This window comes from Manduca sexta, chromosome 28 (genome assembly GCF_014839805.1).
Source record: "Manduca sexta isolate Smith_Timp_Sample1 chromosome 28, JHU_Msex_v1.0, whole genome shotgun sequence".
Taxonomy (NCBI): Eukaryota; Metazoa; Arthropoda; class Insecta; order Lepidoptera; family Sphingidae; genus Manduca; species Manduca sexta.
The window spans coordinates 20,439,694-20,465,876 of NC_051142.1; the positions used below are offsets into that span (position 1 = coordinate 20,439,694).

At 36.2% G+C, this 26,183-nt stretch overlaps 1 protein-coding gene across 2 annotated transcripts; it reads right to left on the reverse strand.

The window, feature by feature from the left end:
* Positions 1–24,379, reverse strand: LOC119191042 (putative fatty acyl-CoA reductase CG5065; the record flags this gene model as incomplete). 2 transcript variants are annotated; one of them, XM_037444809.1, is given in 11 exon segments in its annotated part: positions 1–62; positions 619–751; positions 1,548–1,654; positions 2,172–2,364; positions 3,320–3,421; positions 3,732–3,885; positions 4,219–4,344; positions 6,823–6,945; positions 7,524–7,640; positions 8,204–8,480; positions 24,218–24,379. In XM_037444809.1, coding segments are annotated over 10 exon segments (1,237 nt in total), but the record flags the coding sequence as incomplete, so codon positions are not given.
* Positions 24,380–26,183: the final 1,804 nt, after the last annotated feature.

Here is a 26,183-nt window from a genome sequence, read left to right on the forward strand (position 1 = left end):
GCGTCGTGAAGTATTCCAAACACGCGGCCGCTTTCTCTAGCTTGCTTTGGACTCTTACCATCCTGTATTGAGGAGGGGACAACATTGAACAATTGTGATTTTAATTTTACCAAAAAATTACCATAGAGCTAAGTCAAAATTTTTGCTGCCGACTTTGTTGGTGGTAGTTTTATATCCGCCCGGATAGCAACCGATGTACAAAAGGTGTTAAAACCCGAAATAGTGGCTCACGTAAGTGTGCCGCATTCTGGTATCAGTCTGTGTACACAAAAATCGTATGTGTGTATACAAAACTCGGGTTTCGACAGGCCAGCATAATTGTGTCGACTACCAAGGGGTAAACATCTTTCGTAAGTGGACATTCCTTTTGACCCTACTTCATTTACCATCAGGTACAGTAGGTTCAGTTTGCTGTGCTAGTATATAAAAAAAAATTGGAAGTGTTCACAATATAATGTTTAACGATACTATATTACATTTGTTTGTTACTCTCTTTTATACTTGACACTAATCTATCTCTAGTCCGCAACGAAAATAAAATACAAAAATCGGGCGTAGGAATTGATAAAGATTTTGCTATTACATTGGTTTTATTTTCATGGCATTTATTCTACTCACATGGGTTTCTTGCCGGTGGACTTGGAGATGAAGTCCATGAGGAGTGCAGGCGCACGATGCTGCAGCAGCGACAACGTGCCATGCTTCAGCCGGCTGTTAGTGATGTCGCCGCCAGGGTACCACAGCACGTCGGCTACAACCATCATCATAAACTTTAATAACGCTAACATTGTCATCACTGTCTATCTTTATGTCAAGGCTACCTAGAATGTGGCAATACAAACACGACATGAACGTCCGTGTCGTCCGATTTTGATTGATCAAGCGATCAACGCGTGAGTCACGTGTCAAACTCCCAACCAATCACAATCGAACGACGCTGATGTTCGTTTTGTAATTGCTGCCACATACTAGGGAGGCTGGCCGAACTAGAATGCGATGACACGTATTAGTGCAATACACGTTCCCACATCAGAAACGAATTGGCTTAGTTTGCCACAACCGGCTACCAACCTGACGTCAATTCTAGGGAATCCTACCACTATCATGGGCTTACCTCTATTATACCCAATATCCTGGGTAGTATATATGTGAAATGGTATACATCCTGTAAGACATGCCGTCATAATATGAGTGATCTTTGAGATACGTAAATAACCGCGTCGGCCCTCATTGCATTCCGTATACTTTGTAAGAACCTACTAAAACCCTAGCTCAGAGTATCCAGGGCTATGACTTTCTCAAAGTTAACAAGTGTTAGAGACTTAATAATCCATTAAACAAGACATATAAACTGATCATACATTGAAGTATGTAGCATACCGGAAAAAGCCAATCTGTCAGACAACATGCTGAGTAAAACGATAAAATTAAACGTTTTTTAAACTACTCTCAAAAACTTTATCTTGATATTTTATGTTTTGACAATAAAGGTCTAACTACCAGAGATTTATCCTCCAGGAAAAAGGAAGTAATATATGCATGCTTACTGAACGGATGTTTCCTCATATATTTGAAACTTGTCTTTACAAAGTCCCGCCACGTGATCGGATTCTGTTGACCGGTGCAACAATTATACACCATCACGCTGTCGCCCCTGCAAAAGAAATATATCTTTATTTTTAATTCGTTATAGATTACTTTTGTTTAGCTAGACAATATACTGCTTGTTTTTAAGGTCTTTCAAAGTCCACTAGGTAATGAATGCAAATGTCGATTACCTATTAATGGATTATGAAACTTAACATCAAACATGTTACGAGTAGAAAGCGTTGCACAATGCCATGAAGACATTAGTACTTAGATGTTCATGACTATTTTTTATGCTTATCATTCAATCGACTCGGTTGCTGGTAGTACGATATTTGTATACGCCCGGTACTGATCACTTTACACAAGGTATAAAACCTGTTATAGTAGTCCTCGTAAGAGTGTCGCGTCCTTGGATCAGCCTGTGCATATTCGGTTTCAATAAAACGGCATAGTTTTGTCGACTGGCAAGGGGTACTCTCTAGTCAGTCCTATACCCTACCACACTTACTATCAGGTGCAGTGGCGTCACTGCCGAGTTTCTATAAAAAAAGTCATCATTCAGCTATACTAAGATATCTCACCGTCTCATGTGCGTCCGCCACGCGCACACAATCATCAGGTTGATGACGGTGTCGACGGGCACCAGGTCCGCGACCCTCGTGCCGCAGCCGAGCATCGTCCTGAATATGCCCTTGCCAACGGCGGCGATGATACCGTTCGGCCCATTCCAGTTGTCCACCCAGCCTTTGACCGGCTCGCGGAGTGACGATAGCACTGGAATGTTCAACGATGTTGTTTTAATGTTTGTTCAGGGTTAAGATTTTATCTCATGGTCGGATTTAAATTACGGTTATTGCTTTGGATTTCGCATAGCTTCAAAATTGTTCCATTTTAATGTCGTTCTTATAGGCGTATACTTCGAAACAGCAGAGGGGAATTCCTCAAAATTAAACATGGTTTTGATTACTCTTTTTGTAATTAACTACTTTTATTATATAGAAACCCCTAGAAAAGAAGTTATAGCTAATATAGAGGTAGCTCTATGTTGCTAGTAGGTCACAATTTTTTTTATTTACTGTATTTAGGGTAGAAAAAACATAGCAAAACGTTAACTAAGGATAATTCTTTTCAAATAAATGTTTGTTTCAATTATATTAATTAAACCGAATATAATTAATAAAAATATTCTTCTATAATTATGTAGAGATACAAAGGCACGTTTACAACTCGTTAGAAACAACGTGTCACCGTGTTAACAAAAAATATAATCGTGACACTCAGTAATATATTACTTATGTCTATTTACGTTATAATTTGTCACATAACGTTAAGTTAATCGCATTCATCTATCATTATTCAAAAGTTTACGAAGCAATTAGATATCTTTTGCCGCAATCACTCAAGAATATGTGTCAGTGTGTATTCCCAGTTCTCTTATCGGATTATAAATTATCGAAATTAACTTGAAATCGTATCTACAATCTATTCACGTGTTGACTATATCGCTTCGCTTTCGTATGATTCAATAAATACTAATATTAATGTAGCTCAATTGGATTAAGGAAACAGACATTCAATTCGTTTATGGTACAAAATGTTTCCTGTAAAGTATCTATTATCAAATGGTTCTTTAAGAATTTTTAACGTAGAGTAATAATTTCAGCGTGCTATTTCCAGAACCACAGCAGTTGCTATACTAGAAATACAATAGTCCAGTTAGTATATTTACCAATGGAAGGTCTGACGATAGCAACTGGGAGGTTACCACACTCCTTTATAAGCATATCCTCCGCCAAAGCCTTTGTGAATGTGTATGTATTAGGCCTGTCACCTGGAAACAAAAACCATGCATTAAATTTTCTGTACTAACAGAAAGGGATATTCGTATTGTCCGTCGGACACGATGCTGTCTTTGCAGACGAAGCTGAATATGGTGCAGCGTACACGGATCGTTTGCATTGAAGTGATCGCCAATGTCTTAAAACATACCAGAGGGATTGTTTATGAAAGATAGGAGTTAGGGTGGGAGAAGAGATCTTTTAGGCTTCCGATATCTTTTGTTGGTCAACATATTCAACCAATTGTTTTTATCGTGATGTCTAACGTAGTGACTTCACTAGACCAAATGCTCCATCACTCACCAACTAGATCTGGCGTGATCCTGTCGACCAGGTCGTCGGGTAGCGTCTGCACGAGGGTGACGACGTGCTCAGGGTGCGCAGGAGGAGCATAAACCGTCTCCTCGACGCGTTCCCGCTCGCAGTTGCAGTACGCGGTCGACACGTGGACTAGCGCCTGCAACAGTTACGATAAAGCTATTGCATAAACAAAATAAGCCATTAAAATGTAAAATAATGTAAAAACATTACTTGATAATTTAAATCTCATAATGGCATATATGTTACATGGTCAAAATTCTTAATAATACAATGTGGTCTAAAATTTACTGCTGACATCTTAATTTATACCATGCTCTGCTCCTTACTTCCTTCTACAGTTGCAGTGTATCTTACGTCAAAAGGTCCACAATATCTCATCGCAAATAATCTTTTAGTAAATAGTCCACAAAATACACCTATTAGAAAACACCACATGGTAACTGTGTCAGTTGATCAAAATCTACATCACCTCTAGCCCCATCATGCGGTGACACAGCTGCACCAGCTGCTGCGTGCCCAGCATGTTTATCGTCACCGACAGCTTCAGTTTCTCGTCGAACTTCACCGTCGCTGCCGAGTGGAACACCACCGACACCTGGTAAGAGAAAAATATTTTTAAAAATAGATGACAGAATTCTTTTCATCGTCATTACAATGTAGTTAATTATACTTTTTTATTGGAATTAAAGAGGAAATGTTTAAATTAGTAATAAACGAGAGTTAGTTTGAGAAGATAGCACGTAATTATTGAACATTGATACAGCACTACTGTTCCGATTTAGAGGACGTACAAGACAAACTATGAGTACGAAGAGATTTGTCAGTATTTGTAACACTAGTTATACTTGATAATCATAGTGTTTTTGTCGACATCCTTATTATCACGCGGAACGCTGGCATCTCATCACTCAGACACATACGAACAAAAGCTATTTTAAAAATAAATAATCGCGATCTTTTATCAGAGAATTCTATTTATATATTCTATTACACGTTTACACTTCTAACCATCAAAGAATTGTATATTCATTCTGTGAACCAGAAACCAAATTGTCATTTTGTATTGTAGCACATCGTTGTTATTTTTTTTAATTACCAGTCTTCTATATAAAGAATAAGTTATATAGCAACATTTTTATTTAAATGACATGCAATGACATAGACATCTTTATAGAAAAATAACACAGTACAAGAAATGTCTTATATATTATACTATAAAAAATTGTTTGACTCTAATTTATTGACTACTATGTGTCGGTCGCGGTATCGCCCGCGTGGAATGTCTTTTCTGGTACAAAAGACCCTAAAACACTGTAGCGATTTACAGCGCCATCAGAGGAACGCCAGCTATTTAAAAAACCCCATTATTTACCATGGGAACAAATTACCAGGAGAATAAATAGCCTATACCGTAATCAAGAACATGGTCTATCCATGTGTCAAAATATATCCAAATCCAGTCAGCTGTTTCTTCGTTTATTTCTAACAAACATTCAATCATTTTGACTTTCGCATTTATAATTTTAGTGAGAATATTTTCCCATGAAGACTTGAATTAGTTGTTACATTGTCGTCTAGAGAAACCATTTTACTTATATTGCAATAGGGTAATTAAAAAGTATGATACAAAAAATTATGTTCAACTTATTATATGCTGATGGTATATTTTATGTCCGTCCAGATAGCGACCACCTTACACGAGGTGTTGAAACCCGCCATAGCGGCCCACGTAAGTATGGCGCGTTACGGGATCAGCCTGTATATATCAAGTTCCAACAGGCCGGCATAATTGTGTCAACTGCCGAGGGATAATCATCTCTCGTCGGTCAACATCCTATTGGACCCTACTCCACTTACCACCATGTGCAATGGGATCAATTTGCCGTGCTCGTATGAAAAAACTTGACCAGTATGTCACTGCTCACGTCTCCTCAAAATGCCGTTAACATTTAAATTACGCATGATATCAGTCAATAGTTTAACTGTTGCTAGGTTTCTCGTATGCCAAGGACTGTGTTGGTGGGTACCACTGCAATGTCTATCACTGCCGCCAACCAACAGTGTGCAACTATGTTCTTCTGGTTTGAAGGACATTGTAGCCATCATGATTACTAGGCATTATAAGACTTAATATCTTATGTCTCAGGATGACGAGCGCAGTGGAGTACTTTGTAATTTAAAGTTCTGTATAGTGTTGCCATTGTTTAGGGATGGGCGTATCGCTTAGCACCAGGCGAGCGGCAAGCTCGTCTCAACATTCAACTGCATTAAAATAAAAAAAGCAGCATTAAATGCCTCCCGAAATATTTTACGTAAGATAAATAACATATACATTTATTAGTCAAAGAAGATCATAATATAATATCCCTACTATGAAACGTCACTGCGGACTTCATTCCTTAGGATTTTAGAAATAACAACCCTTTATTATTTTATTATTCTATATCAGTTGTTACGCATTATTTTATCAATAGTATCATTATTGTCAATTATCGTCTTTGATATAAATTATTATCACTTCCTTGTTAATTGCTAGTGCATCATGAAACATCACTTTATGTATCTATCTTCTGTAAGTATATGCAAAAAATAATTACTGTTCGTTAGTCTCGATAAAACTAAAATGTATGTAATATTTAAACGGCGCAAACGATTTGTATATATTTTTTTAATTTTATTTACTATAGATTAGGGGTAGTTTAAAGAAAAAAAACTTGTAGAAATTCAAAAGATCAACAAACAAAAAACATAAAGGGTAATTTAACATGTAAATTGCCACTTGGGATTACTTTTTAACTCACTTTCTCCGTTAATTATTAGTGACCGATTTTCAAACATGCAGCAGATAACTCCTCAAAATCAAATAGAATCGTAATAATTATTTTTGTATTAGATTCAATAAAATCTGTTTTTTTTTTGTTACAAAATAACCTTTTTAACAAAAAATATATTATATAAAGTATATTATATATAATGACTTCAAAAAGTGCATATCGTTTTAAACTCGCAACGCTCTATAATACGTGACATCCCAGCGCTAGCACGATAATACTTCTTAAGATTCAAAACTTACCTTCTGACACAGCATGGCCTGATCTGACGGACTGATACCGAGCTCCGGCTCGGTGATGTCGCCAACAATCGGCACAATCTTCTTCAACTCCTGGGGCCGCTCTCTTCTCAATGTTTCAAACAACTGTTAACAAACAACTATGTCAATAATCATCATGGATCTTTCGGGATCAGTTCTTACTCCGTAAGTCATGTTTCCGTGGACCCGTCATGTCTTTCCTGTTATTCTGTTGTTTATGTCGAAATACGTATAGTCTGGAGTGTCCACATCTGAACCAATTTCCAGGCGTTACGTACATCATGATGTCACTCCACTGCTGTTTTGATTCTATTCTTAAGGAGGAACAAAATGTATAAAAAGGTTTTCTCCATGGCTCTATTCACGATTTGAGTAAATTCAAAAGTAATCGGTATTAGAAGGGAAAACCATGCTACAAAATTCTGATCAGCCTTGTCATAAGACGTAATATCGCAACATTCAGCTATATTAGGCACACGAACAGTCAAAGACCGCAGTCTTTCTTTAATAGTAAATTTCTTTGGACTGCACCATATTTACCAGCAGATGTATTGACTTCCCAGTCTCAGTATAAAAAATACAGATCTTTTGCAAGATTAGAACATAATGTTTTATGGGTGGTTCGATGTGATGAATTAATTTGCCGGTTTGGCTGTGAGGTTTATTAACTAAGAGACCCTCACCGGTGACTGTGTGAGCTCGGTGAGGCGCGACGCGACGTCCTGTCCACGCTTCGGCCTCATTAACAAATAGATCCTTTTTATTTTCGGACAACTTCTCAATAGTTTTTCTACGAGCACCTGGAAAATAAGAAGAAAGATTAATGTCTTCCCTATGCACTTGTGTTATATAAAGGTACACTATTGTATTTATTTCAGGGTGTAATCTACGGAATTACGTAACTGCTTTTGATTTTTTTTAACAATTATAAGATATGTCCTTAGTTTATATCGAATATATCTTATTTCCCGAAATGTCAAATCTGCCAAACTACACTAGCCCAGCGTGTTGGACTAACGCCTAAATCCTTTTTGTACTAAAAGAGGTTCTTGCTCAACAGTGAGCAGTATATTATAATTACTAGTGTTATTATTTATTACTAGCTTTCGCTCGCAGCTTCGCCCGCGTGAAGGAGTTTTCCGGGATATTTTTTTTCCGACTTACTTGATACGTATCTTTATATTATGACCATATTACACAAAATTATTATAAATTGTAGCCTATGTGTTATTTTGACGTATAACCAATATTACTGTAAAGTTTCATCCAACTCCGTTCAGCAGTTTTTACGTAAAAGAGGAACAAACATACATCCATCCTCACTAACTTTCGCATTTATAATATTAGTAGTATTATACTTCACCTTCCCCATGAATCCCGTACCGCCAGTGACGAAAACTGATTTGTCGGCGTAAAAATCCGCGACCGGCACGTAGTCCTGATTCGTCGGCCCGAAGTGACTGCCCGATACGCATGACGCCATCTTTCCTTTCCAATCTTTATCTTTTACCTCTTCAATGTTTCCCTTTTATCTTTAAAGGCATATATGTGTTGTTATTACACACATGTGAGTGTTGTGTTATTGTTGTTAATTGGAGCCTTTGTGTTAAGTTCTATTCAGCATGGTTGTTTGCTTTTACCTGGAACAAATAAAAAATATATTAAGTGCAAGACTCGTTACATAATGAGTCCACTTTAATAACTGATTCAATATTAAGGTCTTTGGTGCTCCAAAAATCATTCTCCACAATACATTTCATTTGATTATCAGAAGATTCCGAAAGATCCGCTGTCATATCTAAACTTTTATCGTCATCAAGTTTAAAGTTTATTGAATTTTGTGTAGTCTCTTCTTCTATTACAGGTATTTTAATATCTGAATTTTCTAATACAATATCACTCCGTGGGGTGAGGTCGATAAACGAAATAGTTTCTCGTGTGTCATCGCACGCAACACCTAATTGTTGGGATGGGGAACCTTCTAATTGCTCGTGGTAAGATATTTGTATACGCCGGGATAGCAACTGCCGTATACAAGGTTTTACAACCCGCTATAGCGACCCATGTAAATGTGTCGTGTTCCGGAATCAACCCGTGTACTAATATCCGGTTTTAAACAGGCGCATGTGTATAAGTATTCAATTTCCAACAGGCCGACATGATTGTGTTGGCTGACGAAAGATATCCATGTCTCGTCTGTCGACACCATCTGGGCCCCATTCCGCTTACCAATAGGTCTAATGAGGTAATAAACATAGTCTCTGTTGTATAAGAGTCAATCTCGTTTCATGATATATTACAACTATAATTAACTGAGTATATAAAATCGAAAAAGGGACTACTCATTCTTTACTTTACTACTATAAAAACATCGTATGTATTATATATAAAGCATCAGATTCGTTTGCTGCTTTAATTTATCATCGTGTGTAGTTGTTAAAGAAGTTGCAGATTCAATTCCTGAGTTGAGCGGTCTCTATGAATAAGAATAAAACTCTACAACAGTTTTAAGCCGTTTTGGTATGAAATCTAATGTTCTTTTGAGTAAATTTCTACAAATCTATTACAAAATCATTTATTTAACAAAGGTTAGATAGATTCCTGACTCGAGAACGAAACCTATGTCCTACCAGTTCGGTCTATGTGTACGTTAAGCATCTAGCTAATCAATTTAAGATAAAAAAGAATAAAGATTAGCTAACCTCAAATGTAGACGCTCTTAAAGCCGAATAATTACTTTTCTCTCAACTCTACTAAAACAACCTTCATAAAAATCACTGACATAAGTAGCAGAGGAAATCACAACAATTTCAACCAGAAAATGTGATTTTCACAATTTTCATGATCGTAATAACTTCAGTCTCACTCGTGACTCCATTTTCGGGCCTATCACATAAATATATTATGAATATTTTACAAGAAATTATATTTTATACGATAAATCTGACCATGACGTGGCGTCAGCTGTCATTCATATTTTTTTTATTTTCAGCCAGATTTTTGGAAAATAGGTTAAGGAAATTGATTAAACTTTTTTGTGCGTCATATAGAATCCAATATTTTTAGTTTCAAAGTCCAAATTCATTGGCTAAATCCGCAGTTCCAAATTTCAATAAGTCATGCATGATGCAAGTTGCATACAGGTTGAGAGATGGAAATGAAAACATAAACAGCAAGTTTAATACAGTTTCCACGCAAGTGTATGCCTGTATATAAGTACCAGCGCAATGGAATCATGACTTACCGAAACCTATATAGGTTAGACTATGATTTATTAGTTTATGGTATAGTTTACGCAACGTGTTATCACAAGTAAATGTTTGCGGTCACACCCGCACCGATAGCTTATCATATCACGTGCTAGTATTTTGGCCCCTTTCGATTTTCCGAAAACATAACAGTATTTACAACGCTGTAGAATTTCTAACACGATTCGCCAAAGACTGGAGTCCCCAAAGATAGCTGACATCAGACGGAAAAAAAGTCCGTTTGGTCGCAAAATCTAAGACAAATCTAAAACTTACGTAAAAGTGTGAGGTGTTCACCCCACGATGGAGTAGTTTAAGAGAAGGAGGAAAAGAAACTAGTGTAACGTAGAGTTTTTGTTCATATTACTTCATGAATGCTGTTGCAACGTGCTGGGTATAACAGTGACACTTGGATTCGATCTCCGAGCAAGCAAAGTTTGGATGAGTTTTAGTGGAGCGTTATACTCAATTTTAACTGACGTAATCAAAGTAATCAGTAAGCAGGGTCTTTGGCTTAAGCATATGGTGATACTACTCTAGAATTATCCAGAGGTAGGTGATAATAATCTAATTTCTTTACAGTTTAAGGTTCAGCAATTATAAACCAATGTATACTAGACGATATGCTAGATGCAGTCTCTACCAGTCAACCAAATATCACTAGAAACCAAGTAGTGCAGAGATAGTCATGGTAAGTGTATCAAAAGTACATTATTTATTAGTAACAGCCATTTAATATCGAAGGACAAATCGTTTGTTTTCTTAAAATTATAAGTTTACCTCCATTTTAGTGGGATCTGTGGCGTTTACTTGCTTTTATTCGCTCGTAAACTAGTTTACGGTTTGTGTCTGTTGTGTTAAATCTGAGTGAGTATAACTCGACGAGCATATTCGAAGTCCTTGATTTGAATAGATTTGAAGTACATTATATATAAGATTTAGATACAATCGTCCTACTTACCCGATGTCTGATTGCCTGCCTTGATAATCCATCATGCAAGAATATTTAAATACAATATACAAGCTTCATTTTGAATAATAACCGTACTTATTCCCTGAAATATTTTTTTAAATACAACAGCATGCCTAGACACACTTGTTGTTAGCTAATTATAAGGCCATGTCTACCCGTAAACAGTAGAAACCTAATGGAGAAGTTTGCATTAGCTTTAACGTCATTGCAACGCAATTATACAATATAATAATACAAAGTAAAAATAGTAGTATGTAATAAAACACATTCTAATGCAGTCCAGTTAACAATCTTTCAAGCATGTGACTTGCTTACTTACCTGTTTATATTCGTTTATAGAACCCTTAATGTATGGCTGAATGAACTACAGTTCTTTTGTCAAGCTATTCGGGAATAAAAAATATTTATGCAAATTATTATTACAGGACGATGAATCATTATTTTGAGTCTTGTCTTTAGACAATATGCAGTTATTTTAACAAGATGTCTAACCGCAGTACCTTATTCGGATTACGAAAATACCGTGAGGTTTAGTCATAATGCGATAAAAAGGAAAGTTCGTACATTTGTAAACTTGACATATTTTTGTTGTCCACAGTTGAAACATCTTGTGTTGATCTAATTGTGTTGTTCAATAGTAAAATGTTAATTATAACTTAAAATTTATGTCTTTATAAGCGGAATTCTCATGATTACCATGTTTGAAAGTAAAAGATTTGATAACGATTTGTTGTTTGGTTTAGAAAATTAAGCTATGGGAAATTTTGTGTGCATATGAATGGGCTCGACCCGTAGTTCAATCATCCTAAAGAAAATACGCAGAAAGAGGCCTGCTGTTGCGAATTATGTGACTACCAATAAATTCTTCCCATCTTTCCATTTCCAATTTTTTCTTTTTAGACGTTGAGGAATCACTCATTTTCAAGTATCATGTTTTTGGATGACAGTGGTAACTTACTATCAGGTGGCTATAATAAAATGGAAAATAGTTTTAAGAATAACTGTTTTATTTGTTTGTGTTTTGCATTATTGGCTACTCATGAGTTTTTGACTCTCGTTATAGATATCACAAGATACAGGCATAGCCTAGTTTGTGGACCCCTGACAATGATTGAAATGCTTAACTCAGACGTGCCAATTATTGTTCATGTAATTCTTAATGTTATTATTTCTGTGTTTTGTTGTAATAAAGTTTAAATAATAATAATATCAGCCCTATATTATGTACTTGCCCACTGCTGAGCACGGGCCTCCTTTACTACTGAGAGGGATTAGGCCTTAGTCCACCACGCTGGCCTAGTGCGGATTGGTAGACTTCACACACCTTCAAAATTCCTATAGAGAACTTCTCAGATGTGCAGGTTTCCTCACGATGTTTTCCTTCACCGTTAAAGCGAACGATAAATTCATAAAGAATACACACATGATTTTTTAGAAAAGTCAGAGGTGTGTGCCCTTGGGATTTGAACCTGCGGACATTCGTCTTGGCAGTCCGTTCCACACCCAACTAGGCTATCGCCGCTTATAAAGTTTAAAGATAAAAATAAAAAAGTGCTCTAATGATTTGTACTGGCAACTTAATAGTAATAGCAAGTAGTCGCTTGTAGCTAAAAGTTACCGCACCGTCGCACCTTGGCGACGATGAGTCGATACTTTCTGATTCATTATTTGTAGAAAGGTGTTGAGGCGTTGACCTAGAACATTTCGTCAGCCGACCTTGCAGAGAAAGTATTTCGGTTTTCCTTTTATTTCATACTGTAGGATTCGATACGTCAAAATACGTATTATCAGGGGCCTTATTCTGTATCCCGAACGTTATTTTGACAGTGCGTAACAAGCACGTAACACAACGCATCATGTTTAGGACTATAGAAATTTGGCTTACAGAATACCATTCCACGCACATTTCTCGAAGATAACATGACACGGCCGCGTTACGCGTTTACACTATCATACAGAATAAGGGCCCAGTAGTGTCGGACATAGCTGTTGCCTTGTTATGTTTTCTATGACTGACGATTGACGTTCAAGTTCAGAATGAAGGCATTAGAGACTGCTGTTTGATACATGTGCTGTATGACATTTGATGAAATACCACGCTCTTATAATGTCCCACGATTTCTGAATACGAAGAGTGTACATGGTTTAAATACAATTTCCTTAACCCGAAACACAAGGATGCTTGACATAAATTGATACCGACATAAATTCAGCACTAGTACATACTCAAATGAACTCTTGCACTGCGCACTTATATAAAATGTGCCGAACAAACGAACAAAAATAATATTACTTCCTATACAAATAGATTGAAATAAACAACACTGTACAGAGCGCCCATCAGGTTACAGCATGAGTAGTACTGTCTTAAAATAGTTAACCGTTCCACCTGCGCGGCGCACTGTACACGCAACTGTCACTGACCTTCGAGCGAAAGCAGACGCAAGAAATCTATTGTACTGGTCAGTGCGAAAGTGTTATTACAATCTATATTTATCCTGTTACTGGCTTTTGGTTGCCGCTTCGCATGCGTAGTAAAGTGGTTTCCGGGATAAAATGGATATTTTTTGAGTTAGAATACTAGCAATACATATGTGAAAACTGCATTCAATTCCATGCAGGTTTTTTTTCGTAATGCATGTATAGACATACAGACAGACAAAATTCTACAAACTTCTGTTTTGGCTTCTGTTGCTCTAATAAAGACCCCCCATATAAGTTTTGTAAAGATTTTATTATATTATGTAAAGATTAATATAATAATATCAGCCCTGTATTATATACTTGCCCACTGCTGAGCACGGGCCTCCTCTACTACTGAGAGGGATTAGGGCTTAATCCACCACGCTGGCCTAGTGCGGATTGGTAAAGATGTAAAGATTAGCATATTAGAAATAGAATATTAGAAACCGTCTGATTTTTCTTAAATGTAAGACAAAAGTTAATAGAACCATTTGTAACTATGAGTCTATTTATTTGCCATACTTGTTAATTATTCATTGCATGCTATTAAGTAATACGTTAATGTACTTTGTTACAAAATTCCCTGTGGTGTATAAATTTTCATAGAGCATACACCCAGCAAATGATTCATTAAGACTACAATTTCTGTCACGAACTAATTTTAGACACCTGGATAGAACAATTAGGAAATAATATGAATGTTGCGTGAGACCAATATTATACACACACTCACGCTTTTTATCCCAGAAGGGGTAGGCAAGTGCGCCCATTTGTCGCCGTGTGTATTCCGTCCCATGATGTGATAGGACGAGCCCATCGCCAAATCGTACAAAACCCCAGACGCTGAGCTGATACCGGTCTGTCCGACCCGGACAACATGCTGAGAAAATTGGTTTTTATACATTCGCAATTTTATTTCGACATATATCTATTACACAAAAATATCTGTTAATTGAGAATTATCCCCCGGTAACTATCTGATATCCTATACGAAGCAATCTACACCAGCAACACGAATATAAAAGGGGCGTGAAGAATCAAATTACAGTTACTATTACTAATTTAACTTGTCTCTATATTACCTTTTAACGCGATATTGCTCTTTTTTAATAATTTATGTTTCCAATGAAATTCTAGCTTCGATCCTCAGGTTTGAGAATATTTTTTGTTTACTATCCTATTATATTGTCATGAGTGGCTCAGGATTTGAATTTGTACTGATAGATTATGGATTAAGTAGTGATGCTTCTGCCTACCTTTTCAGCGATAAAGGCGTGAGTATATATACAGCTAGTAATTCATGCTGTGCATTTAAATTACTCAAAACAACACCAATAAGGAAAGGATGGATTAACTTAATGTCCACCCAAACTTGGTTGCGGTTTTTTATGATAAACATTAGACGTCAAGGACTGAGTGATCTTTCTTCGTACGCTGTCCTAGGATGTCATTAACCTGTTGTTTCGACGTTGAAAATTTGGTAGTGACTGAACCCCGTTATATTTGAAGGCGATGAATATTAATGAGGCAAAATTACCTAATATTGAATAAAACATAATCATGAAAATAATTTTGTGTTTTTTTTTAATGGGCACAGGGGTGACCTATCTGCACCTGATGAGAATTGGAATGGGGACCAAATAGAGTGTTGGCTGATGAAACATGACTATCCTTTGCCAATACAGTTAGCGTTCTAGGATTAACCTGTATATTTTTGGTTTCCATCGCCGGCTTGTTTGATATCGAAAATATACAGGCTGATCCTGGTACGCCACACACTTACATATGTTGACCACTATGGTGGGTTTTACACCTTGTGTACGGTGGCCGCTATCTGGGCGGATTCGAATATCCTACTCGACAATCATTGTAATAATTCTTGCAGAATTGCATCATTTCAGATAAATAATTTAAAATGATGCAATATCAGTTACCAGTGTATTGAAGGTAATGTAAGAATTTTTATATTATTTAGTTGTGGCTTGTTAAAATATTATTTTAATTTAACTTTTTACATACGAGAAGACGCAAGCTTTTCACCTTCTTGTTAACATAAGTATAACAAATCTAAAGTAGGAAGGAACACAGAAGCGGGCAACTTGCTTCATTTCTGGTGTATTAGGTGTAAGCTGATGACACCACGGTTTCGTAGGACGGCACATGTAGTTCTAGAGTCTAGAGAATTAGATAAGGTTAAACATTTCTACACAGCATTCACTTTAATAAACTACAATTAATGGTATCTAGGGTACAATAAGCCTGTTAGATGATTGAGTGGAAATGACGTGAAGCATTAAGGTAACTTCACAGCTGCTGCTGCACAGTATATTGTCAAATGTAGTAGGCGTGCCTAGTTTTTTATTATACAACCCACCAGCAATCGAACGGGAAATGCACGCGGATTTCATGCCAGCGATCTATCATAAAGTAGATATTTTTTGTTCCAAACACTTTTGCCTTCGATAATACTCGTCCCACTTCCTACAAAGACAGTTTGAACAAAAACGATGTATTGTGTTCCGGTCAAGCTAAGAATGCTTTGGCATGGAACCTAAGAAGGCGAAGTAAACTAGGCCTACCGTACAATGCTGTTAAACTATCTTAGAATTCGAATCCCGGGTCGGGCAAAGTGATATTTGGATTTTTCTGCTCAGTATCAGCCCGGAGTCTGGAATTTGGACCCGATATGGCGATAGGCTCACCCCCTATCACATTATAGGACGGAACACACTTGGCGAAAAGTGGGTGCCCTGGTTGCGCCTCTGCATGCCCCTTCGGGGATAAATGTGTGATGATGTGTATTTTTTCTTGGGCCCTTGGTTACCCATCTACACCACTGTCGACAGGACGGACATTCTTGGGATCCAAATCATCATCGTTTAAGCCTCTTTCACCCACAGATGCTGTTTAATGATTAGTCATCTCATTTAGAACATAACCTACAATCTGTTCACATAACATGACCAATTCACACAAGATTCGCGTGACAGATTTCTCTGTTCATATAATACGCGTCATCTCTATCATGCAACATTGTAATAATGGATTCATAATTGACGGCATAAAAGTCTTAAGTTATACAACTACATGACAAGACAAACTTGCCTGACGGTAAACCATTCTCAAAGACGAATCACACTAGGTTATCCTCACTGAGATCTAACACGTTAAATATCATAATAGCCAGTAATTTCATAAGCAATTAACGTCGCTGTGTCCACAATAGTCTAGTTGGGAATGCAACGGTCTGCTGAAACGAATGTCCGCAGTTTCAGAACCCATGGATAGTCTCGGACATTTCGAAGTTACGTGTTCAAATCAAATATCATTTGCGAAACATCATATAACTGTTTTTTTTTTATAGTTTAAACGATACGTGAACTCTTCCAACTCGCGCTAGGATAGATGGTGGACTAAGGCCTAAACCCTCACAGTAGAAGAGGATCCTCGTGGTCACCAGGAAGCAGTACATAATACAGAACTATTATTATTATAAACCTTATTATTTAGTTAACACCACGCCATCTCAATACTTACAATCTAAGGGCCAATCCCTTAGATTGTAAGTATTTAATGCATAAAGTATTTGGATTTATATTACAAAATTATATTTAAGCGATTATTCGATAAGCCGATAAGTTCGGTACCTATTATCATGGAATTAAAATCATATCTTGAGTGCATTAACTGCACCTCTGGTTTTATAAAGATAAAGATATGTAGTGTGTATTTTTATAGTATAGATCCGACAATTGCATAAATCAATACATGACTTTGATATGTGTCGTGATGTCCAGTGATCCGAATAAATTCCCAGAATACAGGAAGAATTATGAATTCACTACATAATTTAAAGGAAAAAAATTGCAGTTAAGGCTTTTTGAAATCGCTGACTATGGAACGCAGTAACAAGTTACTGAATATGTATCAGCACTTGAAGTTTATTTATTGACTTCATTTAAGCAAATATTCTATAAACGGACTTAAATTAATCAATTTAAAAACGAAACATGAAGGTAATGTTATTTGTGCAATATTGTCACTATTAAGATGTTATTGATGCGTTTAATATTCTTATTTCTAGTAATAATTTGTAATAAAAACGTTGTATCCATGACATGCATTAGTAATGGTTAGAAAATAAAGTGCGTAGGCAAGACATTTTGTATCAAGTGCGTCAAAGTAGATATTAGGTACCACGACAATATCTATTTGTACCGTCAAGCAGCATTAAACAAGCACTGTGGGTTCCGGTTTAAAAGACTAGTCTACGAGACATTATGGGAAGTAATTGTTATCATGCAATTTTGGTTGCTAATGTTTCTGGATCTGGTCAGCAGTGGCGAAAGTTCCATAGAACCCGATCCCTGCTAGCTTCCCTTCCGTAAAATCTAATTATCATTAGAAAGATTTGCAGACTGCATTCATACATATTAATACCTATATTTTGTGTCTTGTTACTCTTCGGAAAACTTCACACTTCGCCACTGCTGGTCAGTACGCTTCCAAACGAGCGATTTATTCGTCTTATTAATCAGTTATCCCCAATTTTGAAATATCCATAGTTTTATATAAGTAATTTTAATTGTTATTTAGAAATAATAATTATTCCTATACATGGTTTTGACGTATCATTAGTTCAACTTTGTTCGCCTACGTGATAAATAAAGTATTTTAATTTTTAGTTGACATTCAAGCTGACTCTCTTATTCCCGAAAGGTTACATAAAGGCGTACTTGGTTCCTCCACATTCAGCCAAACTTCTACACGTTCTATTGTGATAGGTGACTGGGACTGTCATACTAATAATTAAAAAAAAACATCCTGGATCCAGTCATAATAGTTCAAGGAAACAACGCAATCGGTTAAGATTTGAGTCATTAAAATTCCATTAAATCCTGATACATCAAGTTTATTATTACTTCACCCAATTTCGCCGAGGTTGGAATCTTATCTTTTATCAGCTACTTGATTATATAATGATAAGATGTGCGTGTGCAATTATGTAAGTTATAGCTTGTAATAACATTATATTACAGTTTTTCGATTTATGTCTTGCGTGTAATGTGATGAGGTCATTTTTATTCCGGGTTTGAACAAATAATGCAAATAAATTGTGGACTTAACGTAAGTTGCTTAAAGCATGCAGTGATGACTACATCCAAAGCTAATGTAGCATAATGCTAGTTCTATGTTTCAAAACAGGGAGCATATATTTAAAGTTTGGTCCAGTCCAGAAAACATCTCTTCTGACGCAGTCTCCTTCATTAACCAAGGAATCAATTCTTTTAGCTTTATTACAGCGAATTAAAACCTAAATTCAATTTCTCAAGAATATTTAACAATCTTTTACATTAAATAATTTCAACATAAGATTAGACAAATAACAAACAGAAGCATAGAATTGATATCAAAAAGCATAAGACTGCAGTTCGGTAATAGCAGGAACTCAAAATGATAGTCACACTCTACTCATAATTATTTCTTTACAGCTCGACCGGGGAAAACCATTAACAAAAAGCCATTGTTATCCCCCCGAAAATCATGTTATCCGTATCGATTCGGCGTCTTCGACCAGTAGACATCCGTTGGTTTTACTTCATAACTTAATCCAATTATTCGACTAAAGGCATGTTTCATAATGTTTACGTAATTTGTCTTTCAATTTATCGTATTAATAGCTAGTGTAAATAGCTAAGTATGCATGTACTCATTCGGGAGCTTATAGACAGAGTGACTTTTTGAATTGGTTGTAATATAATAATAGCGTTTATAATAATCATATTAATCTCCTCTACTACTGAGAGGGGTTAGGCCTTAGTCCACCACGCTGGCCTAGTGCGGATTGGTAGACTTCACACACCTTCGAAAATTCCTATACAGAACTTCTCAGGTGTGCAGGTTTCCTCAGGATGTTTTCTTTCACCGTTAAAGCAAGTGATAATTCACAAAGAATACACACATAATTTTGGAAAAGTCAGAGGTGTGTGCCATTGGGTTTTGAATCTGTGGACATTCGTCTCGGCAATCCGTTCCACAACCAACTAGGCTATCGCCGCTTAAATTAGACAGATAGCGTTCACCAGTGGCGAAATACACGCATAAACGCGCAATATCTAAATGAGCCCTTAAAATTAATGTGTTAAAGTTATTAAATAAATGGCACGATTTTTCTTGCGGTAAAATTGACATTAACCAGTAACATTTGATAGGAATCGATCAAGTTGGTTAACCGAAAACATCCATTAATTTTTTTTTGGTTTCAATTTGTTGTGTTCACAGCGAAAAACTAGGTTTTTGTGTCATGTCTGTTTTAGCCGAATCTTATATTTTCAATAGTCAGAATATCTCTAAACACACATCACGCATTTATCCCCGAAGGGGTATGCAGCGGCGCAACCAGGGCACCCACTTTTCGCCAAGTTTGTTCCGTCCCATGATGTGATAGGGGGCGAGCCTATCGCCATATCGGGCACAAATTCCAAACTCCGGGCAGATACGGAGCAGAAAAACCCAAATATCACTTTACCCGATCCGAGATTTGAACCCAAGACCTCAGAGCGCTGCCGTACTGCGCATGCAGTACAACTACGCCACCGAGGCAGAATAGTTCTATATATAACACATTCATGGTGTGAATCAAACTCATCTGTATCCGACTATCCAGCTTTGGCCTAGCAAAGATTTATCTAGCAAAAAAGTTGCCCATCTTCTCGGCTTGTCCGTAAACCTCTATAGTCCCATCCACCCATTTTTACGCAAATCCTCATGTAACGTACAACAAGGACAGCGAACACTTAGAAAGAGACAGAAGATGCGACGGGGAAAGTAACTGACTCATATTTAGAAGAAAGCATGCATTGGATTCTTATTGGGGACAATGAGAGACCAGTGTTGCGTGCCCGAGCGGTACTTAGCAAATACTCTCACTCGATGACAATAATCGATATTAAATGATGGTGAATATCGATTATACATCTTCCTACGTTATCACTTTCCGTGAAGTTGGCGAGTTTTATTTATAAAATTTTTGGTTGATTTGAACATTTAAAATACTAACAATTATTTCATTTTTGGTTGATGTGAACAGTTTAAATTTAAATATTCATTTAAAAAATGATTAGCCCTGAAAAACGTGATGTTTTACTCGACATCTAATGTTTTGGACATGTTTTTTGTAATTTTTATTGCTAACGAGCAATTTGTTCGTCTGATGATAATGATTACTATGCACATTGTAACTAAAATTGTATGTATTATTTAACAAATAACCTTTTGTTATAATACCAGAAATATGGGGGTTTTGGCGATTGTTTTTTTATAATATCTGTTTAAAATTTTTGATGAACGTGTGATCGAAATATAATCGGTTTAAATTTAGCGCACAATTTATGCCATGTTTATTTTATACTGTATCTATATGAGTACAGTAAAAACTATGTACATTTTACATGGTAAATATTTAATAATTTTGTTCTTAGTCTCATTAATGTCCTAATACTGTATAAAAAAACGTACGTTTCTAAACACAATTATACTGGATGTCGGGAACTAAGCACTTCCGGTCCCGCATCGTACAGACTCCAAACATGACTCATACAAATATTTGTCTCGATGCGGGAATTGAAACAATTACCCGTTTTAATATAACTACACATTTTTGGAGGAATAAACGTCTCATGCAGCGGCTAGATGCATAAAGCGGACCGGGCTCTGTGGTATACCACAAGATACAGTTTGGGAAAGGCCTATGCCCAGCAAGGGACTGCAACGAGCTAATGGACTGTCTAAGAGTGACTTACATAACGTTACCACGAATGTATGCTATACTAATTATAAAATGCGATAGATTGTGAAGATTCAAACAATTTTGATGATAACCCTGAGCGGACTTTTCTTATATTAATACATAGGCTACTCTTTATCGCCGATAGAGCACTTTTAATTTCTTAAAAGGCAGATAGTTGAGAAGCTATAGGCAACATCTTTTACTAAGATAATTAAGTGGTACATTTTGGGCAATGATTATACTGAAAAATAAGAAAAAAATACATCCTAATCCATTGCATCATAATAAGGTCATGTCAGGCTTGTGACATTGGCGCGACACATACATTTTTTATTTATTACATTCTCTGATAAACATCTGTCTTCCTAATCATAAAAACACATGATAATTACATAAATACTAATTTTGATTATTATGTTAATTAACTTATTATGCACAGATTTTAAATTTTTCTGAAAAATCTTTTTTTTACGCATCCTTAACGGTCATTTTTCCTAATACCCGTTTATTTCCTTCAACGCCAATAGAACATGATTCTCATGGAATCTCTAGTATCCCTTGCCTATGCAAGGGATATCTCCCCCTAATAGTGATATCACTTAACTACCTAACTGTAACAATTAATGATAATTAATGACTGCCTCGGTGGCGTAATTGTACTGCATGCGTGGTACGACAGCGCTCTGAGGTCCTGGGTTCGAATCCCGGGTCGGGCAAAGTAATATTTGGGTTTTTCTGCTCAGTATCAGCCCGAAGTCTGGAATTTGTGCCCGATATGGCGATAGACTCGCCCTCTATCACATCATGGGACGGAACACATTTGGCGAAAAGTGGATGCCCTGGTTGCGCCTCTGCATACCCCTTCGGCAATAAATGCGTGATGTTGTGTTGTTTTTGTTGTAACAATTAATTATTTTACGTCTAAAATGTACATATTGAAAACAAACGTTAGAAGCTTTAAATTTTTTTACATTGCATTTGAGTTTCGAACTAAAACCGTTGTAGGCTTAGCGTTGCGGTATTATAGCAAATTGATGGAGAGATTACAATGGCATGTTAACGCTAAATGATTATCGTATTATATTTTAGGCAACGGCTTTGATGCTTTGATAATTAACGGTGTCTAACTTTGCTTACGGGTAGGTAGAATGCGCGTACGCAAGGTTGTCTGTAACTTTATTTATACTAAGGTATAAGCTTTGTCTCTTCTAGTGGCAGTGTCTCTTGCTTTTCGATGCATCTATAATGACAATCACTGCACCCTAAGGTTGACTGGGAGAAAATCCATAAAGCACTCAGCCTACTTGATTACATCCATATTCATATTATATATGCGAAAGTAAATTTGTCTGTTACGTCAACCAACATGCCTGACACGGTGAAATTTGTCCCGGGAAAACATTTTTACAAGGGCGGAGCCAAGAGTAAAGCCTAGTAAATAAATATATGTTGTAATCCAGAGATTCAAGGGTTTCAAACCCAGATCGAATTTATTGATCGGGTGTTGAAATACATAACTCGTTTTCTGAATATTTGAAACCAACTATATCTATGTTAAAAACAACTCAATTTTGATTTTTTTTATAAATACGCTCAGTTTTTAAAATTGTTTACTGCGAACTTTAGTTATGACGTCTCATTTGAAGACACATAACCTATTGTCTTTCATATAGTAAAGTAAGTTTTGGCGCCTTATTTAACAGTAAAAACGACATAGATTAAAAAAAATGCAAACTTATACTACTGCATACTACTTTTACCGACGTTCTGTCTGTCTTGAGTTAGGTGTAGGCGCAATAATAAAGTAAGGAAATCACGTCGAATTGATAACCTGTCCTTTTTTGAAGTCGGTTAAAAATAAAAGAAGTCTATGTCCTTTTTTAGTAACATCTGTTCAGGGGCTTCCTCTAGCAAAACGGTGCGCTAATCGTTTCATAGAAGCTATCTATTCGAAATTTAAAAAACATATAGAAAACATAATTAAACATCATACACACTATGTTATCTTATCTTTGGTCGTTTATTTTTTTTATTACGTGGATTTTGTGTCATTAATTTCATAATAATAGTTCCACTAAAATTATTGATTTACACATTAAGTGCACATCATTGTAATTTGCAACCAACACTATTAAATAGACAATTTAATTAGGCATAATTTGGTAGTTTAAAATTTTCAAAATGACCTAAAATTGATTATTAAAAGAAATTATTTGCAATTCGTTGCATATTCCCGCCGAAAATGTAAGGAAAATATGCTCAAGGCCTTCTGTTCGGGGGAGAGTCTTAAATGTAAAACAGACAGACAGAGCTATTTATAATATTGATACGGATTTTCAAGCGATAAGATTCATGTAAGAACTGCAGGAATCACTTACAAGTTAAAAGGTTTTAATTCTGGACAAGATATATTATCAACGCTTTGATTGTTATCAAAACCATATCTTGTGAATATAGATAAAGATTAGAAATTGTCGCTTAGTCAGATCCATTGTCGATAAAATTGCGGCCCATGACAGGCATTTTGAATTTTTTTTTTATTTTTTTACGGCTCGCCAAAATGATTCTCCTGCACCTTATATAAAAAGAGTGATTATCCTTCTATTTGACTATTAATTAATTTAAAACAAAAACAAACATTTTTTCCGCCATTTATGAATATTTCCTTAACTTTTTTCCGGAGGTGTCATTTACAATTCACTAATATCCCAATAAGTATACATATCGTCCGCTAAAATTTATTTAAAAAAAAAAAAACATAAAATTCAAATTATATACTTTTTCAAATTAAGTATCTTTCAGGGAAAAATCAATTGATACCAAATTCAAATTTTAAATATTTTAAAAATAATCATACTGGAAAAAAATAATGCCACGTTCAAATTATAAAAAAAAATTACCTACCAAACATCCACTGAATTCACTGAACTTAAATCTCGTAATCACTCACTGATAAGCTACAACCGGGATACGACACCGGCACGGGCGGCTGTCAACCGAACACTGACTCCGATTTCGCCTGCACAGTACAAACTCTGTAGCCTTAATGATATGAATGGACCACGTACTTCATAGTAATGATATGACGGTATTCATTATTTTTAATTAATAACCAAAAATTAATCACAACTGATTTTATCGTGTTGAACTAATTTGTACTGTTGATAAAATAGCGAAATTAATTTTAAACTTTTTAAAACGGAACTAAAGCGAAGTCGAAGTATAATCCACATGGGCAGGTACCACCGCAATGTTTATTTCTGGTGCTAAACAAATATGCTAGCACTGTTGTGTGCCGATAAAGAACATTGTATAGTATAATTACTTGACATTATGAGACTTAAAACTTATCTAAAGTTGCAGGATATCGACGATGAATGAATGAGTCCCTCCTAGCCGAATTTCGGCTAGGAGAGAGGGCGGGCAGTCTTAACGAAGATCAGGCAGGTACACAGCAGCTATTACAGTGCTCAAGTGTAAGCGAACACAGGTGCACTCTCTGTTCTTTCATTCATAATCTGATGAGACTGCAGTCAGATATGACGAAAGATCAGGCGCAAGACGTGCTTAACAATACAGCATCACACAGTACTTTGTAATACAAAGTTTGTCTTGTGTTAGTATTGTTTACGTCGCGCTCCACTTTCAATAGATCGATTTGGAAATCTTTGGGGAAGGCCCATGTTCAGTAGTGGAAATTCTGCGGCTGATGATGATGACGTCGCGTTCATCCGAGCAGCTTGGACTTACAAAACTTTTAGCAAACTGCAATATGGCCAGGAATTATACCTTTTTCAACATCTTTTCTTTTTTATTTATTTAATAATTATTGTACCCGTCATAACAAATTAAAGAAATAAAAATTAAAACATAACAATCTATACTTAATTACGAATTGCGGTTTTATCGCTCTAGGCAATATCTTTCAGACAACGATAGGACAGATATAAGAAAGTTAGAAAGAGACGGCATAATAGAATATTTTTTAAGGCAATTGAATGAAGGATCGAACCTGAGATTGCAGTATCACTGCAACACAACTACGCCAGCGAGACAACAGTAAAATATTCGTTGTAACCTGCAATAACTTTAACCTTTTCTATTAATTGTGATGGAACTAAACGGTCCCAGGGCCACAACAATAAACAGCGGGATTAACTCACATAATATCGCCTCATTGAACTAGTTGTTAGTGTAAAACCGATGAGCTCTGGTGTTCGACACTTATGCTTGGTGCTGTTGGTAGGATATATTTTATATCCGCCTGGATAACGACCACCGTGCACAAGTTGTTAAAACCCGCCATAGCGCCTCACGTAAGTGTGACGTATTCCGGGGTCAGCCTGTGTATGGTTGGTTCAAACAGGCCGGCATAATTGTGTCGACTGTCGAGGGCTAATCATTACTCGTCAGTCGATATTCTATTGAACCCCACTCCACTCACTATCAGGTGCAGTGAGGTCACATTGCCGTATAAAAAAAAAACTTTATTTGGGACTCAAAAAATTATGAGTACCTATATATATTTACTTAGTTGAAAATCTCAACTTTCCTTTATTTCTCTTTGTCTTCACAGATGCTAGCGTGAACTTATGTATGTTTTAAATATGAATACCTAGACACTGCGCCGGCTCACCATTATAAGGTCCTATGTTAACTTTTACTTTTGTTGCAAAAATGAGATTAAAAATTGTCATGTTGGTAAAAGTTAGAAAAGATAATTAATTCATGGTTCCTTTTTCATTTATCTTTCGCAATTATTGAACACTTTCACTGCAAAAGATTTAGAATCATGTGATATTTATACTTATTATAACTAAATTTGCACATCAAATGTAACATAGAACTTTGTAATAGGGAGCCAGTAACC